The sequence below is a fragment of the Amblyomma americanum genome, chromosome 4 (genome assembly GCF_052857255.1).
Source record: "Amblyomma americanum isolate KBUSLIRL-KWMA chromosome 4, ASM5285725v1, whole genome shotgun sequence".
NCBI classification, from domain to species: Eukaryota; Metazoa; Arthropoda; class Arachnida; order Ixodida; family Ixodidae; genus Amblyomma; species Amblyomma americanum.
In genome coordinates this window covers 59,065,138-59,083,295 of record NC_135500.1, presented here as the reverse complement: position 1 = coordinate 59,083,295, position 18,158 = coordinate 59,065,138, and the positions used below count along the sequence as shown (strand labels likewise).

The 18,158-nt window shown below is 47.5% G+C and overlaps 1 protein-coding gene across 1 annotated transcript; it reads left to right on the top strand.

The window, feature by feature from the left end:
* Positions 1–7,310: 7,310 nt before the first annotated feature.
* On the top strand, positions 7,311–14,373 carry LOC144130133 (prolyl 3-hydroxylase 2-like). Its single transcript, XM_077664147.1, has 4 exons — positions 7,311–7,400; positions 8,456–8,606; positions 10,452–10,642; positions 14,087–14,373. The coding sequence occupies exons 1-4, from the start codon at positions 7,335–7,337 to the stop codon at positions 14,294–14,296; spliced, it is 618 nt and encodes a 205-aa protein (XP_077520273.1). The 5' UTR covers positions 7,311–7,334; the 3' UTR covers positions 14,297–14,373.
* The last annotated feature ends 3,785 nt before the right edge of the window (positions 14,374–18,158 follow it).

The window sequence follows — 18,158 nt, the reverse complement described above, 5'->3', positions numbered from 1 at the left end:
TTAGGCTACTCGTTATATTCTGAAGTGGTCAAAATAACGTTTTATTTTAAGCTACAGAATAAGATCCTCACTGCAGCGGAAATCACGTATTGCATCTGAGGGAGACATTCAACATCCTGCCTGTGCGAAATGTCAGGCTCTCGAGCTCTGCTTACAATGTCGTTGTCTCGTCACGTATCCGCATTTAAAATGCCATTCTCTCTGGCTGTAGTTTCAGTCGTGGTCTTCATCACCTTCATCAGTGCGCGTGGAAGCGCCATCAGTCATCATGCAGCAAACCGCAAAAAATGGCGGGAGATTAGAAGCACTGAAAATCAGAAGATCGGATGCTATCGCAACGCCATCATGTAAAGGTAATTAGGCGATGTACAAACTTTCCATATTTTTAGTCTATTGTGTGCTTATCACTTATTGGAATGGTCGTGGCAAATGCTACTGCATTGTTTTCTTAATATTCCTTGCGCATTTTAGTTTTTACACACAGACAAAACCACACGTAGATTTCATTTTAGCAGTGCATATAGATAACAATGACATGTTACAAGTGCTGGACACACGTATGCATGCAGTGCGTGCCCCGAGTAAAGTCGGAGTTATAATCTGGGACTGAACTCCTTACTGCCTCGCTTATGTATCGCCTATTAACTCAAACAACCCGCGCACACGTAATTACACACATCAATATTAGCATCTAGCATGTTTAATATTACCTGGAGGGCTTGTCTTATATTTTTATTACTCAGTAATGTCACCAGAAGTTGCCGAATCCAATAAATAACCCGAGTTTTAAAACAACTGTTAGTGAGGGTGAGGAAGGGCTATGGATTCAAAAGGGAGCGTGAGCAAGGAAAAGTAAAAATGAGGGCATTTGCCCACCTCTGCACATGAACAAAGGCCCAGCTTTTTCCATTTTCTACCTAGCCCTTAGTGCAATGGCGCAGAAAGTTGTCATCCTCGAGTGCAGTGCGAACAACATATCATGCTTAGAAGTTTTTTGCTATGCGACTCTGCACAACATCTCATTACTCTGTGGCCACATCTCGTGAAAATATTATTCCCATAGTTATGCGCTGGACGGGACAGTAATTGGCAAGGATCATTTCAACAAGCGGAGAATACATATGGCAGAGGTTACAACGTGTATCTGCTGTGCATACTTACGGTGTGTCCAGAATTAAATTGAACCACACTTGTCTCCCTTTCCTCACACAAAGAGCAGTAAAGGGAATCGCAACTTACCTTTAAGCACATCATTTTTGTTCCTTAAATAAAACCTAGTCCAAAGCAGACGTGCGTGCAACGGTTGCCTCTTATTTTACATAAAATAATTCCTTGGTAAATGCTTCAAATATTGGATGTACACATTTCAGTGTATTGTGATGTGAACAATGTTCCGTCATTATGATGGCAGAATTGACAAAATGTAAAAGAACACAGTCCCAAATAAAAGCACCGTGTTCTGTCAAAAAAGTGCTCTTTAAAAGTGGTACATGATACGTATTAGAACTGTTTGCAGTCTAGCATACCCATTGATATGTGTTTTGAAAAGCATGCGCGTGGTCTTTCTTTAGTGTAATTAGAATAAAAATAGCGATTAGGTTGGAGTCTTGCGAAATGTATTAAACCTCTGCATACACCGTTTACATAAAGCATGTAGATAAATTTGATGAATATCATGCTATTCCTGCACAAGCATATAAATCAAAACTTTGAATTTGCGCGATTCAAATATAATATGAACCAAATAGCCCAACAACGAGTTCTTCTACGAGCAAATAATGCGGTCTGACCGGCACCTGTCACTTTGCTTGGAAATGTTAAAAGAGCTAGAGGGCATGCATTTCTATATTTACGAGGAGGGTAATTTTGAATGCGTTTTCATGCACAGCAATAAAAATTTCTCAATTACTGCGATCCCTTGCAAATCAACTACCAACTCCAGGCGAGCTCATGACCGCACGCGACAGTTCATGGGCTTGCATTTCGAAATCCACCTTGTGTTGCATACTGTGTGGTACACAAGCTGGAGTCAATGGAACATCGCCACTCTCGGGCTCGACCTTTTGTACGGCTGCGATAGGCTCCGGTGCTCAATATTGTCACAAATAGGTTGAAGAACCAAAAGGGCTATGCACAGGCCGCAAGCAGTGAAGCAATGTCCCAGCTGCAAGAGCACGCGCGTCTCTCACTTTGTCCTCAAGGTGCCGCCCGGGGACACCTGGCGGCATTATTCCCCCTCCCCCCAAAAAGGAAGAAAAAACGTGGGCTCACTTGGAGCGAACGGGAGAAAGTGAAACAAGTGAATCATGGGCCGCCGAACGGTTGCAGGCAAAAATAAAACAAAAAAAAAACGCGGAAGAGGCGCTCGTTACTGCGTAAAATAAAGCTTCATACGCAGTACGTGCACGACCTCAGGCTGAGGTCGACGGTGCGAACTCGGCAGAGCTCCGTTATCAGTGATTGGTACCTAAACTAATACCCAATATTACGAACACAAAAAAACAGAAAATAAATGTTGACGAAATTGCAATTTTTAGATCAGCCAGTACGCTAACCGCTAATTTTAAACAATGCGCGTAAAATGCACGCATTTTCACGTTTAGGCGCAATATTTTGTTCCTCATGCGGGTACGTGGCGCGACGAGGTGTAGTAGAAGAAGAGGAGGAGGCCGAAGTGACCGTGAGCTCAAGGAAAATGGTAGTAATCCCGGTAATTGAACTTCTCATGAGGTTTGTCCTGGTTTGCTTTTCCGGGCAAAACGGCGAGACATCGTTTGGCCTCAGTCGTCGAGGCGCCGTTCGGCTGTCCGCACTTCGTCAGCTCGGGACCGGCGACCCTGCGTGTGACATGCGAGGACGCGAGCGCAAATTCTGCCTGCGAGAACTACGAGCCTTGTTCGACGCTAGAGGTGGAAGCGGTGGAGGTGAACCCGCCGCCAAGAACGCTGGCTTATTCGAAGATACTAACCCACTTTGCAAAGGGACTACCAGCGACGCGACCACATCTGCTTCCGACGTCTCGCCTAGGTGCCCAAAGGCAGGTGGAAGATTTGAGATGTGTCAAGCTGTAACTAACGTTTTAATACCAGTGCTGTTAGTAGTTCATGATCGTATTGCACCAAATGCCTTGAAAGATTAACTACAATGGAGAGAGTGCTAGGGCCACACGGTACTGGCGTCAGCAGAAGAATTGAGCGCACGTATGTGAAAACCCGTGCTTGTAGTGATTTTAGATAGCAATATATCGCTGCTTTTAAATTGCCTTTTTAGTACCACAGTATGAATGATAGCTTTTCATTTCCAACTTGTTACTCCCTGCTAACAGGGTTACTAAATTTTGTTAAACAGGCAGTCACTTGGGATTCTTAAGCTTTGATGGTATAAAAAGTTACAACAGCACAGCTGCTGAGCACCCACTTCTGGGTACATAAACTTGAAAATTGGTTTTTGAAGAAAGGAAATGACGTAGTACTTGTCTCATATCTGGGTGGACACCCGAACCGCGCAGTAATGGAAGGGAGTAAGGTGAGAGTGACACGCCTCTGATGATGGTGCAGCCGTAAGAGCGCGAAGAGGGAAGCGTAAGGCGAGAGCACTGGATAGTGGCGCGCGTATGTGGTAACGGCGTGGTTCTATCCTGAGATATAAGGCTTTTTCTGTTATCTGTACGCGTGGCCACCCACCGCGGTGGCTCAGTGGTTTGGTTTTTGGCTTCCGAGTTCGGGGAGCAGGAGAGATATATCTCAGCCGAGGCGGCGGAGTTTCGATGGAGACAAAACACAAAAGGCGCCCCTGTGCTGTGCAAATTAGTGCACGTTAAAGATCCCTGGGTGGTTGAAATTATTCCAGAGCCATGCGCTATTGCATCCCTCTTTCACAGCCACCTTCATTACTTCCCTCATGGTGCGGTTAAGGCGTACCCCGAGTAGTGAGACAGTTGCTACGTTTTTCCTTCCATCGCATACCCGAAAGAAACCCGATTGGCCAGCGCCGACCATGTGCCCAAGACGGGGAAGTTGCTACCACTCACCAGCATGCCCAATGAAAAACGCTGGGATCTTCTTTTATACCCATCCTTTGCGATGCACCTACGGCGTGACCGCACCTGAAAGAAGGAAAGAGCGAGGGCCATCTTTCACTGGGAATCTGTTTCAAGGGAGTCATTCTTTCCAGAAGACAGTTAAGTCGATTTATTTGACGAGCAATGCACAAACAAATGCTCAAGCAATTCCAACAGCGCGTCAACACAAGTATGAAGAGGTCTGGTCATTTGAACAGCATTTCACGAGAGCGTTTCAGTTCCTTACCCTCTGTACGGCACTTTCGGGGGTTTTTGTGGCGACTAACGTTGAAGCCTCGAAGATGCTGAGGAGGAAAGCGGACGAGGAGCTAAGAAGGAGAGAGGATGAACGGTCAAGTGTGGAAGGACTGGCTCGGATTGTGCAGAAAATCCAGAAAAAGGAAAATATAAGAGGAGATGGTATTTTTAAGCCCCACATCATGATTGCAGAATAATCGGGAAAACTATAGTTGGATATAACTAAAGAACGCCGCAGTGGGGTTTCACTGTGAAAGTCCCCCCTTCCAGCCAATGGCTTCGGCCGATTATCGTGACCCTTCTAGTGTGACAAAGCAGGGTAGATGAAAGGGGAGAACCCCTCCCCTCTGTGGTCAAGGATAGACCCTTCTCTCCATTGCGGCGCCGCTCCCTCCATTGACAAGCTAGCAGGCCGAAGCCATTTGCCGAAAGCGGTCCTGTGACGTGGAAATGCCGCTGCGTTTTTAGTTGTGCCCGACTATAGTACACAAGAAGCGCATCACCTTAATTCTAGAAACGTAACTGCCGCGCAGAAAACCCAGCAGTAAGAGGCGGGGACATTCCTGCTATTCTACTTTCTTCATTGCCCAGATATAAGCCGGACGAACCCATGTAAGCGCCTTGCAGAGGAAGTCTAATTTCTCCTTGTTTATTTTCATTTTCCGGTGACTTCTATGTGTTCGGGATAATTCTCATGGCTCAGGGCCAGCTGCCTCACTGCGACAGCGAGTTCCTTGACGCCGGAGTACGGGTCACCAGGGACGAGAAATGCCTCAACGTACCGCAGAGCGTGGTTGCTGATGGCCTGATGAGCCAGGAAGAGTGCGACGTCTTGGTCAAAATTGGCGCAAGTAGTTTCTTCTCACATTTTTGAAACTTCTGAGTCATTTTTCGTGTGTTTGTTCAAGGATAGGAGCGACAGCCATTCGAAGGCCGGCAATGTCTTTATGTGTGCGCCTTCAGAACAATATACTCAGTTCGCGAATAAGATGTTGTCATGTTTGCCGAACACTTGGTTCTCTGAACAGCTTGGTTTCAACTGCTCACAAGAAGACGGAGAACCTCGGAACCATGCATGCATAGACGAACTGTCGATCATTTCAGGACGAAACAGGTGTTAAATGTGACCATTTCTTAACACATTTAGAATTTTACCTTTCATCGACTGCCGTTTTTTTTAACCATCAGTTTTATGTTCAGTGCGATTGCGTTTGTATTGGGTCGTCCCTTGCACCTACATTGAGTGACATTTTTTTATCTTGTGTTGGCAAACGTGTTAGTGACCGGCTTTTATTGCCCTGTGACGTTTTTAGGGCATTGAGATATGTGGATTACTACCTCATTGTGCTAACCGATCACGTAGGTTCAAAACCAAGCACCATGTCTGAAAACATAGTCACCATTTTCAGAAGTGAACCTTTCGGCTTCGTTTCACGCAAGTTCCACAAAACAATAGCCTGCAGTTTCTTGACTTGAGACTTGTGTTTAAGCAGGACAGACATGTTAGTTGGTCCTACAACCCCAGGCTGTGCAAAGAGCTACTGCCTTTCTGTAGTGCACATTCCAAGCTGATTAAGCGGGGAATCTTTGCGACATGCCTGAATGCAGCCTTGGAAAAATCTTGTGAGCATGAGATGGCACAGAGCTTTGATGCGCAAACTGAATGCATTCACCCAGCCTGGTACCCAAAACACTTGATCACTAGTATTAGTGAGAACCGTGTCAAGAAGCGCAAGCCGACGTCAAAGGGTGAACAGGGTAAAAAAACCGGGATAAAGGAAAACAACCGACGGCTGTTTTCCTTTATCCCTGTTTTTTTACCATGTTCACCCTTTGACGTCGGCTTGCGCTTCTTGACACGGTTCTCACTAATATAAAAAACAACCGACGGTTGTGTTTCCCTATATTCATCGGCTTTCGCACAATCTGAAGAAAGGGGCCAGCAGGAATAAGGTCAATATGATTCTATCTCCTCCTTGCAAGCGGTCGCGCGCTGGCACCTTAAACAAAGTAAAAATGGTTAGGTTGTGCAAAAAGAATCACCAAATCTGCGCCACTGAATGCACGGCTGACGTTGTATACGTCGTGCCTATAAGCTGCGATCAGGAATATATCGGCCAGACAGGTAAGTGCTTTAATGAAAGAGTGAGGCAGCACAACCTTAAAATAAAAATTGTTATGGCAGCCGCATAGCTACTCACTGCAAAAGCTGCAAGTGCCGTCCAGATTTTGAAAACGCTAAATTCATTGCAAGATCTAAAGACAGGTTGGAGCGTGAAATAATGAAAGCTAATTACAGGAACCAGAGGGGTCATATCTACATAACGAAGCCACCTGTGTCGCTGTCAGTAGCAGAGATTAGTTTCTTTAGTGGGTCAATATTAGCGTTATAATCATCGTTCAGTCCTTTTGGCACGTGTGCCTTTCTTAAGTCAACCCTTGTATGTGGTTTGCTTTTATGTTTGCTTGCTCCTGTGGTTAAGTGGTTTTTTCATGAATAAACTCAGTTGAAAGTTGGCGCTAGTCCTGTCTTGTGGGTGTCGTCTCCGTCTTTTAGCGCTAGTACACCTTTTGCGTAAATCATGCCATACCTCGGAAGTTCAGACTATTAAGCCTGAGGACACCATCACACAGACTGGAAAGCGCCTGCACATTTAATAGTGTTCCTTCGCCTCTTGTTTTTCTGCGAAGTTAAAACCAGTGCATCTTTCTGAACTACCGCCTTACGGTTATTAGACAAGAGATGGCATGAGCTGTTTTGCTCTATATACGCACGAGCAAAATGACTGATGAATTCAACAGGCATTCTTTTTATTTTCGCGAGCCCTTCAAATTAGGAAGGAAATATCTTGCGACACTTACTAGTTTTGTAATGCGAATGCCACAGCGCTAGTGGGCTGCCTTTTTTATCAGACCTAATAACATATAGCGCTCTCTAATCAAACAGATTCGCACTGCTCTTCTGAAGGTCCCCATTTGCTCGCAGATGGCAGGCCCCGTCGACAACGGTCGCGAAATGTATTCTCACCGGCTCACCGACAAGGAAGTCTTCACTGGATACCGGACCTACGACGTCATTGAGGTGACTAGTGCCGCTGATGTTCCTTTAGCGGTTGTTACGTTCACAGAGAACATCTGACTCATAAACGCCGTAGATAAACTTTTTAGCGGAAACTTTCTCTATCGAAACGTGTTTGCCCGGTTTCCTTGGGTGCAAATAAAGTTAAGAGCCGATAAAGATGCGTTACGTTTGTTAATGTCGTCAAAAGTAGGCGAACGTATCTAATAACACCAAAAGACGGTCACACAGTGAATGAATGGGAGGGAGGGACACGTTATTTCGCAATCCGGCCTAGCATCATTGATCCTGCCACGCATACTTGTTTGGGGCTGGGCCACATCGAGATGCGACTGGTGCAACTCCCGTCGATACTGCTTCGTCCCTAAAGATGATTGAAAGTTTGTAATCAAATTTTTCTTTACGCACGCAGATTCAGAAGGGGAATATATATTAACTGCAGGATTTGTACCTATCGAATTTTAGTCGCCCTCCTGTCGTCGACCGGCACCGGAAAACTTCTCTGGAGCGATTAAAGAATCACGCACACCAAAGGAAGCAGTTCACTCTCTGTAACTCGCGTGGATCTCTTCCGCTTTGTGAAGCACTGCACTAAACAGAAATCAAGCTTGGTTCGAACAGAGACAGTTAAAATTCAATGTTGACTTAGAGTGGAATTTCGGACCATTGTAATATTTTATATTCACTACACAAACCTTATACCGTTGCAGGGCAACATATTACAGGTGTAGTTGCACAAACAACGTTAAAAGATCCATCATGTATATAAAAGAGTGGCACGTCCTCATGCGATATTAATGTATAGGTTGCACGCTCACCCTCAAGAGGGAAAACTAACCAACCAAATGCTCCCGAAGCAACGAGATCGTACACTACAGAAGACGCACACAAAGAGGAACTTACCTGTTTTAAATTCTGATCACCCGGAACAGCCTAAGATCAGTAAGAGCTCAGGGAATACGGGTGGACGAGATGCTTTAAAATAGGTTATATGAAAGACAGGCTAACATAAAGAGCTTCTGGCACCGGTGCACTAAGCAACGCGATTCTATTCACAGCACTTGCGATACTCGGCTGAAATGGCGACCGCCACGAGAGTGATGCTGGCTGCTTCGGACAGGGCCCGCCTCTTCTCTGAAGCCTATTTCCAGCTCAAGAGAAGGCTCTACATGCATCTGGTGCAGACCACATGCCGGACCGCGTTGATTAGTGAGTACATGAAAAGTGACTCCAACGTCATGTCCTGAGGCTTTTAGGGGAAGAAAAAAAGTATCATAGTGACGACGGCTCTACGACGGAGCTTTTTCATCCCGACATATATCATGCAAAAAAGAGGATCGTACGCTGAAACGGTCTTATCGTACGATCCTACGGGGAGTTTAACTAAATGCCCGGCAGGGCTCCCGGATAAACTGTTCCTTGTTTGAAAAGTCCCTTTAGGCAGAAAACTCCGCTTGATGTTACTGCTGCAGTTTGCGATATTCTTTTTTTCGAGATCAAAATCGCCACGGATTTTTATACGGTATGAGCCTTTTCGGGCTGTTACAGGGTGAGAATCGAATACAAATAATAATGTGGATTAGCTCAGCTAATCCAGGACATTCAAATCGATAGATGCCGGCGTTCACTGTGTTCATTGGCGTTGCCGTTGACAATGTTCTAGACGGCGATGGCTTTGAGGAAACCAAGGGCGCATAAATGGCTCCCTGGATATGCGACGCCTCATTCGTGCTTTGATGTATGTGGCGGCAGTGAGAGAGAGATGTGGCCTTAATGCATTAGCGCTGACAGCGTTGTGGCTGGCATGCAACACTGCAGCAATAGCTAGGCCGCAGCGTTCATTTGGTCATCAATCTCTCGCGATCAACCATTAACTGCATACCACCTCAGAGGGTGGCGGGAGGGCGCGCTGCCTATCCAGTGTGGGCAGAACGCAATCAAAGCAGGCTTTTGCAGTTGGACACCAACGCCGCGTACATGAAAGCGAGATTGAGGCATCCACGGACCCACGGAGCCGGTTATGCGCCTTTTGGTCGCGAAAAAGAACGGCCTTTGCAAAATTGTCAACGCCAATGAACCCTATAAACGCCGTCGGCTCATTTGTTCTGTTTGGTTTTTGAGAAAATGAAATGGCGCAGCAACCGTCTCACATATCTCGGTGGACACTCGAAACGCGCCGTAAAAGAAGGAATAAAGGAGAGAGGGAAAGAAGAGAGAGAAAACTGAAAATTGAAAGTTGGATTTCGAGGAAAAGCGCGGCGCTGCGAAGCGGCGGGACACCTGTGGCTCAGTGCTACTAGTGGCACATGCGCAGTAGTGACTAAGGAGCAAGAGAGAGAAGAAATGGCCGCGGCGAGGCGCGCGTTGTGACGTGATGTGCCTCCTCGGAGCACCGCCACAGCAAAATCGCAAGTTCGCGGCCAGTAAAGCTTTCGCTTTAAAACAAAAACGAACTGAAGATTAACAGAAAAAATACCGAGCAGCAGATAACTTGTAAGCATACGTTGCTACCTTTTCCCCAAAATCCTTTGTAGACTTAGTTTGGTTTGGTTTGCGGGGGCTTAACGTCCCAAAGCGACTCAAGCTATGAGGGACGCCGTAGTGGACGGCTCCAGAAATTCGACCATCTGGGGTTCCTTAACGAGCACTCATATCGCACTGTACACGGGCTTCTAGAATTTCGCCTCCATCAAAATTTGACTGCCGCGATCGGGATCGAACCCGCATCTTTAGAGTGAGCAGCCGACAACTATAACCACTGAGCCAACGGAGCAGCCATGTAGAAGTAGTGCTTATAAACAACAAAATGTGGATGCAGGTTTTTCCAGTCTATTATTGTCATTAGAGGTAAACAATGCTTAAAACAACTATTTGTATGTAGGTCATAATTTCATGTCGCAAATAAGACGAGGAGACAAGTCTTTCAGGCTGTGCTTGCGATTATTTCAAGAGGAGGGATCAATCTCGCCGGTTACAGGAGAGTTCGTATCAAGGAGCTCTCTACGCGGCTACGCGGCTGCACACTGAATTCATCGGCATTTATCGCTGTCGCAGACTCGAGCACCGAGAGGGCGGACATGAGCCACCCGCTGCACGCGGACAACTGCCAGTTCCAGGAGAACGCCAGCTGCCCGGCGCTCAGCTGGGAGTTCAGCTGGCGAGACGTCAGCGCTGTCGTCTATCTGAACGACGACGCACACGGTGGAGAGTTCGTGTTCACCAAGACTCCACGCACCAGCGTCCGGGTGCGTGGGAGGAGGGCTGGCCACCGCTAGCTGACCCGCTTACCAAACTGGCGGAAATGTGGATCCATGAATCGGCCAATAAGCGGCTAGGGAGATTTGCCGCCGCTCGAGACGCGTTTGGGAACAACGCAATTAAGCGAAGCTGGAGATACCGCGAGTAGTAGTAGTAGTAATAACTTTATTCATAGAAATATATGGGTGGGCCTCGGTGTAGAGGCACTCCACATCTTTTGATGTGGTCTGTGGCTCTTGTGGCAGGGTTGGAGCCCTTAGTCCAGGGCCCCACTGAGTCTTGCCGCGAGATGTCATGCCGCTAGAAACACTACCGTAATGCCCGTACAGCAAAAATAGCCCTACTGAAAGCAGTGAAAGCCTATGTCGCCCTATTTTTTTCGGGCACGCAATGGAAAGTGTTCGAAACGTGGGAAAGAGCGCGGTTATTAATGGCCATGCGTACTAGCAATTGATGAGTGTGTGACCGCTTCAGCTACCGTTTTATTTTATTAAAACCTCTTTTTGGGATCGTTGGTGCATTTTTAATCCAAGAAAAATAGCAGCGGGAAAGCATGCAACAAAAAAAAGAACAAGACGCAAGTGCTGACTGGCAACTTAATTTTACTAAAGGAATGCACACACCCTAAATAAGGCAAGGAACAGAGGTCAAAAAGAGGAGAGCGAGCAATCACGAATGATAACAGCACGCGCAAGCAAGCATCAAGGCAAAAAAATTCAAACGTTAGCTGGTACTAAAAAGTTGACCTCTGGTTCGAGGAGTGATAATGACTGAGTGCTGAAGCAGCTTCCTCCATATCTTTTAATATAGTGTGCTTCCAGGCTTACACGGCCAGTCTTTTCGGCACTCTTACCTAGAATCCTGGCCTCACCCAACCGATGCAGAAAGGCCTTTCCGGAAAGTTTATTATTATGGATTTTTATGGCGCAAGAGCATCTATGGCGAAAGACCGCCCTGGCACAAGGTATTTCGACTTCTTAAGGTGGTATCAAAGATCTATTTCCCAAGCATTTCACCCTAAATAAGCGCAACACCAGGCCAGTGGAAAGTTTGTACCCATTGTATCACCAGTGGGTACCCGGCGGCACTGGGGATGGAATCCCAAGCCTCCCGCATGCGAGGCGGATGCTCAACCACTCGGTCATCGCTGAGGTCTCCTTGCCGGAAGAGAGGTAGCATCGATGCAGTATTACTTTCCGAAATGCGATACCGATGGATCGCTATGCGACACAGGAGGACGATCGGTGGTTACGACGGGACCATTCGTTGCTCACCGGTCCGTGACACTAGACCGCCCTCTAAGCCAGCACAACCCGCGGCTGGATGTTGTCGCAGAGTGTAATGCGTCGAGGCCAGTGATGTCGAATTATCCTGTCAGTGTAGCGCCGCACCACCAGTCTCATGCAAATTGGCCACCGAGAGAAAGCTTTAAATGACTGAACAAGTCTCTACTACTCCTACTTTGCACTAGAAGCAAACATCTGCTGAGTCGATATGTCCTACTTGGATTGAATTTTATGGGGTTTGTTGTTCCAACGCGACTCACGCGATGAGGACGCCGTGGTGGAGGGCTCCGGACGACTTCGACCATCTGGGTTTCTTTAACGTCTACTGACATCCAATAGTACACGGGCTTCTCATATTTCACTATTAAAATGGGACCGCCGAGGCTGCGATCCAACACACTTCTTTCGTGTCAGCAGCCGAGCACCATAACCACTGAGCCACCACTGCAGTTATGTTATATTTCGAATCTCCCTTGAAGGTGGCAAGTAGGCTAGGTGAATGTACGTAGTTCTTTCGTTGCGGCAATTTTGGCGCCGAATTCTATAATTCAAATAAATGCAAGTGACCCTCGAATCTGGTTTTGGAAGCAATCACCTCAAATCAGAGCATCTTTGAATGGCACTGCTCTCCTCCTAATGAGCCGGAAAAGCAAATGCTATGCGTTGTGAACATCACGATCGCTGAGCGTCGCTGAAAGCAGCTGATAGCAATCCCCCCCCCCCCCCCCCCCTGCTGCCAGAGAGCCCATTAGGTCATTTTAAATAGCGCAAGAACTCGTGGAATTCTTTCTTGGCTAAGGAACGGAAACTAAATAATGGAAGCCAACATAATCAACGTTAAAAGCAGATCTTTTGTGGTGAATACATAACAATTTTTCAGGAGTGAAGTGCACTCACATCAGCCTTACTTTCAATAGACTTTTCGCATGGCGCGTGGAGGTACCGATTCTCGCCTAGCGCGCACTGTCAGTGCGCATGCGCAGTATGCTTTGGAGGACGTCCTCGCCAGTGCGGCGCACGCCATCTGCGCCAGGACCAATCAGCGCGTGTGAACAAGCCGGTCATGGTTCACCGTTAGCAGTACGCGTTATGCTAAAAGTCTGTAACGTTATCGCACCGCGTAAACTGAAGACATTGATAGCTGGCGAAGCGTCCCGTTTTTGCAGCGTAACGAAGGATATGCCCATATCTCACAAAAGGATTTCCCTACCTTAATATGATTCTCATCTCGCGCAGTCCCCTGCTGTTGTCGAGTTCATGATATTCGCTATATGAATTCTAGTACCGCGATAAAGCCTCACTTGTTGCGTCACCTCATCGTGGAGCACTCTCCATCGCTCAAAAGGTCTTCTTTGTTTATTGCATCTCCATGAATCCGACCCCTCCCGTCCCAACTGGCCGTCTTCTAAAGCTGACCTACTGCGTTGTGTATTCTGCTGCCCGGCTTTTCATCACTGAGGCTTCTATCTCCACTGCCCTATCCTTCGCCACTTGGCTCGACTGGCTTAGCATTAAAGCGGCAAATGAACAGCGTCGACTGTTGGCCCAGGCGATCGATATACTCGGCCTTGATTTCTGGTGGAATAAATAACCCTTAATACTAGCAGTGATAGTACTAGTACTTGTATTTAATAATTTCAAAACTCCTTTTAGAGGCTGAAATATATTACAGAATATTGGCACTACATTATTTGCACATAACTGGGAAGCACCACCTCTTCTATTTCCTGTAGGCAGCACGTCTGACGGCATCGATCTCTCAAATGCAGTGTGTGCCAACTATTAGAACAAGTCATTTAAATGGGTAGAATTAGCAGGAAGACTTGAGTAGGGTCGTACTAGGAGAATGGGTGGAGGGAATCTGAGTGTCGTCTTAAGCTCAACGCTCTGCGCAGCCGCAAACGTATTGCGTGCTTTGTGGTATAATTTCGATGTCGTAATGCACGGTAAATCCTGTTTGTGCCCTACATTATGTACGCTCAACTAGGAGATCAGCGTGAAAGTGAAACGATCTTCATAAGCGAGCAATCAAGCGGTCTTTTATAAAGCGAAAAGCAACCGTGCTTTAGTGGCTCCACCATTACTCTCTTCTAGGCAGGCTCCTGGACCCGTTAGGGCTCATGGTTGGCACTCCGTGCTTCGCAGGCCATCGTCCGACCAAAGTGCGGCCGCCTGGTGGCATTCAGTGGCAGAAACTGCCATGGCGTGCTCCCGGTGTTCAGAGGACGCCGCTGCGCCCTGCTGGTTTGGATGACCCACACCAAGGAGCAACGGGAGCCCGGGAGGAAAGAATGCGCCGACATACTGGGCTACACCGTCGCGAACAGCAGCGACCGTTTTGGCGGGGGCTTCTGAATGGAGTTCGTGCATATTATCGACTAGGCACCTCTCCATCACATCAATGGCGCCAACATAACCCGTCTAAAATATATTCCTTTGCTACATATATATATTCTGCATTAAATTTTTTATGACCATAGTTGTATTCGTGCTGTACAAATTTTAAAAGAAGCAATTAGAAAACCAGAATTACAAAACAATACAAGTATTATAACGGCCACTAAGTCATCAATCAAATTCCAATAAGGAAGGGCGTCAAGAAAGGAGATACGATCTCGTCAATGCAATTTACCGCCTGTTTAGAGGAAATATTCCGAGGCCTGAATTGGGAACAGTTGGGAATAAGAGTTAATAGGGAATACCTAAATAATCTGCGATTCGCTGATGACACTACCTTGCTGAGTCACTCCGGGGATGAAGTGCAAATCACGATCAATGAGTTCGATAGGCACAGCAGAATGATGTGTCTAAAAATTAATATGCAGAAAACTAAAGTAATGTTAACACTATCAAGGAAGCAGCAGTTCACAGTTTGCAGCGATGGGCGCGAAGAGCTAAGGGAATACGTTTACTTAGGGCAGGTAGTGACAGCTGATCTCGATCATGAGAGGGAAATAGCTATAAGGATAAGAATGAGGTGGAGCGCATATGGTAGGTTCTCTCAGATCATGAATGGCAGTTTACCAATATCCCTGAAGAGAAAACGGTATACCAGTTGTATCTTAGAAGTCGCCTGCAAAAATGGATGTTCCTACAAGTAATCGCTTTGCAGCTCTTGCATGTGACGACAACGACTTCCCTGAACTTCCTTTATCTGAGCCCGCTGCTCACCATACGTCTCCTCACCAGCGTACATATGCACAAGCGGCTCACCTTCCCGGATCAAATGGTACGCCAAAACGGCCAGTGCATCCATCATATGTGGATACCACAGATGAAGAACAACCTTTAGACAATGCAATCGCGGAGGCTCGCCGCCGACCAGACGAACTCACCCAGCGCCGGGAAAAACGTCGTTCTCAATCCTCTCAAAGAATTTTCATAACTCGGGAGCAATCATCAGAGGAATCACCTAGGGTAAGCACTGGGCCACAATCAAGTGCCGACCACCTGTTAGCCGTGACTACCCCGACATTGGATAAGATATTAGCGCTGATTAAGCAGGTGACATCCCTTATCGTGGAAGCTCTTCGACCTCGTCATGGATAGCGCATCATGATCGGTGGTGGTGCAGTGGAACTGTCGAGGATTCGCTAATAAGGCCACTGAAGTGAACATCCGCCTTCGCGACGGAAAGCTGAGGGCATGGGCGTTCCTACTGCAAGAGCATAATGCACTCCCACGCCTTTCAGGTTTCTGCGCATACCATTCACCTTCTATCCCTGATCGCCGTTGCACCGCCTCTTCCCTCAGCCCAGGTAAATCTGCAATTTATATTCACAGTTCAGTTCCGCACACACCGCTCGACCTTTCACGGTGGTGAAACACACGTCAAGAGGTTGTCGCCCTTCTCGTAAAACCTAGACGCACACCCCTTGTCCTAGTTTCTTTTTATAGTTGTCCTGGCTCAGCATCTCCCAACCTGGGATGGGTTCGTTTTCTGCGTTCTACCAACTCGGGTATCCCTATTCTAGCTGGTGGTGACTTCAACGGCGCACACACAGCGTGGAGTTACCCATCGGATTCCTCAAGGGGTGCACACATCCAAGGGAGCTTTTCGGATCATTCCTTTCAACTTTTAAACCACCCGAATACTTCTACCCGCCCACGAGGTGGCCCGTATTCACCTGATTTGACTTGGTGGTTGGGCCCCGGAAACCCTCGTTGGGCTGTTGATTCCGATACTTGGGGTAGCGATCACGGCCCTATTTTTATCTCCCTCACGCCTACGCGTCTACGGAAAATACGCCGCACTGTACGAATAACATCATGGGGCTCTGTACGCGCAGACAATCACTTATCTACATTCAACCCCTATTCAGCACTGTCTACTCTCTCTGCTGTTCTCGCTACTCACACTATTACCACTACTGTAAATGAAGACGACCCAAATCCGGACTTACATCTCTTGAATCGGTGGGCTCTTTGTCGCCAGGCGGATCTTTATGCTACTCGTAACCCCGATGACCCATCTGCTCTTCCTACTCTTCACCGTGCTACCGCACGGGCGCGGCGCTATGCAAAGCGGCTAGGCAGGCAACGCTGGGCTGCATGGTGTGCCCGCATGTCCTCTACGCAGGGCAATCGACATCTTTGGAGAGTGTTTCACGCCATGGAGCGCCCTTCTCAGGTTGCAGATTACACAGAGCATTCGCCTCGCGCTAAATGTGGATGGGGACACATTTGCACAACAAGCGGCCCGTCAATTTTTCCAAACCATGACTGCACCGCTACGTCTCCACCTGACTTATCGGTTACAGAGCCCTCCGATGGGATTACTTCTGACCTCACCATGGCAGAGCTGCTGGCCTCCATTGAACGTTTAAAACTACTACTACTCCCGGGCACGACGGCATACCTAACTCCTTATTCCGTAACTTGGAAGGGAGGGCTTTGCAAACCCTACTTGATACCTTTAACGAAGTGTGGCTTTCTGGCGTCATGCCGGGAGACTGGAAGCATTCTATTGTGGTTCCAATACCCAAGTCAGGCCAGCCTCCAGTATCTCTCTCGACCTTCGTCCAATTTCTCTTACGCCTAAAACCTGCAAGCTTTATGAATACATTCTAGCCGCACACTTGTCGTGGTGGCTGGAATCCCATGATTTTTACACCGATTCCCAAATTGGTTTCCGCCCGCAAATTGGAACGGAGGACGGCCTTGCTACTTTGGCTGCTGACGTGCTTGACCACTCTCCGCAGAGTCACCTTGTACGAACCATAATTGCTACAGACATAACAAAGGCACATGATAACATCCTTCACTCTGCCATTCTTTCCTCCCTTCAAACTCTTTGTCTCCCTCACCGGTTCCTCCTCTCCATTCACGCCTTTTTAGCAAATCGACCCTTCAGCGTGCGTGTCCACGGAAAGCCTTTTGGTAACTTCACTTCCAATAGAGCAGTGCCGCAGGGCTCCGTTCTCGCCCCCACTTTATTTATTGTGGCTTTAATTCCTCTTATTCGAGCCCTAGAGTCCATCCCTTCTAACCGCGTGCTTGCGTATGCCGATGATATAACCTTGTGGTGCTGTCATCCAGATGCGTCTATTCATCAGTCGGTCCTTCAACACGCGCTGGATGTATTGACATCTCGCCTCCCACCTCTGGGTCTAACACTCTCTCCTACTAAATCATGTTTCATTCGAATTCGGAATAAAGCCGCCTTACGGAAAGCTCCCCCTTTAAATTTTACTGTACATAATTCACTGATTCCTCAGGTAGAAACTGTTCGCATTCTTGGTCTTCTCCTCCATACATCTGGGACTGGCACCCCGTGGCTGACAGCCACCCGTAAATCGGCTCACGCTACTCTAGGTCTGATTCGTCGCATAGCTATGCGCTCTGGTGGCGCACGTGCTCATACGGCCCGCCAGCTTGTGCGCTCTATCCTTCAGCCACGGATAGTATATCAGGCACAATTTCAACGTCTCACCCGCAGACAGTGGGACTCCCTTGAAGCTATCAATCATGAGGCTATGCGCGTCATAACATATCTGCCTCGTTTAACACCCATACCTGTGCTACAGGAGTTCGCCCAACTTAATACACTCAGTGAAATCATCGACCAACGGGTGGCAAATAGAGGTCGGAAACAGTCTCTCAAACTTCATCGTTTAAAGACACTTCCACCGTGGTCTTATTGCCAGCTCACTGACAATCGCCCCACTGTTTCCCCGTCAGTATCAGCAGCGTATCTCCCTTAAGGGTGCATATTATA

Bases quoted from the DNA above. Each gene is read 5' to 3' on its own strand.
- LOC144130133 (XM_077664147.1), top strand. From the start codon at position 7,335: ATGTATTCTCACCGGCTCACCGACAAGGAAGTCTTCACTGGATACCGG. The intron at 7,401-8,455 runs GTGACTAGTGCC...TTCTATTCACAG, and splicing joins GGACCTACGACGTCATTGAG to CACTTGCGATACTCGGCTGA. The intron at 8,607-10,451 runs GTGAGTACATGA...TCGCTGTCGCAG, and splicing joins ATGCCGGACCGCGTTGATTA to ACTCGAGCACCGAGAGGGCG.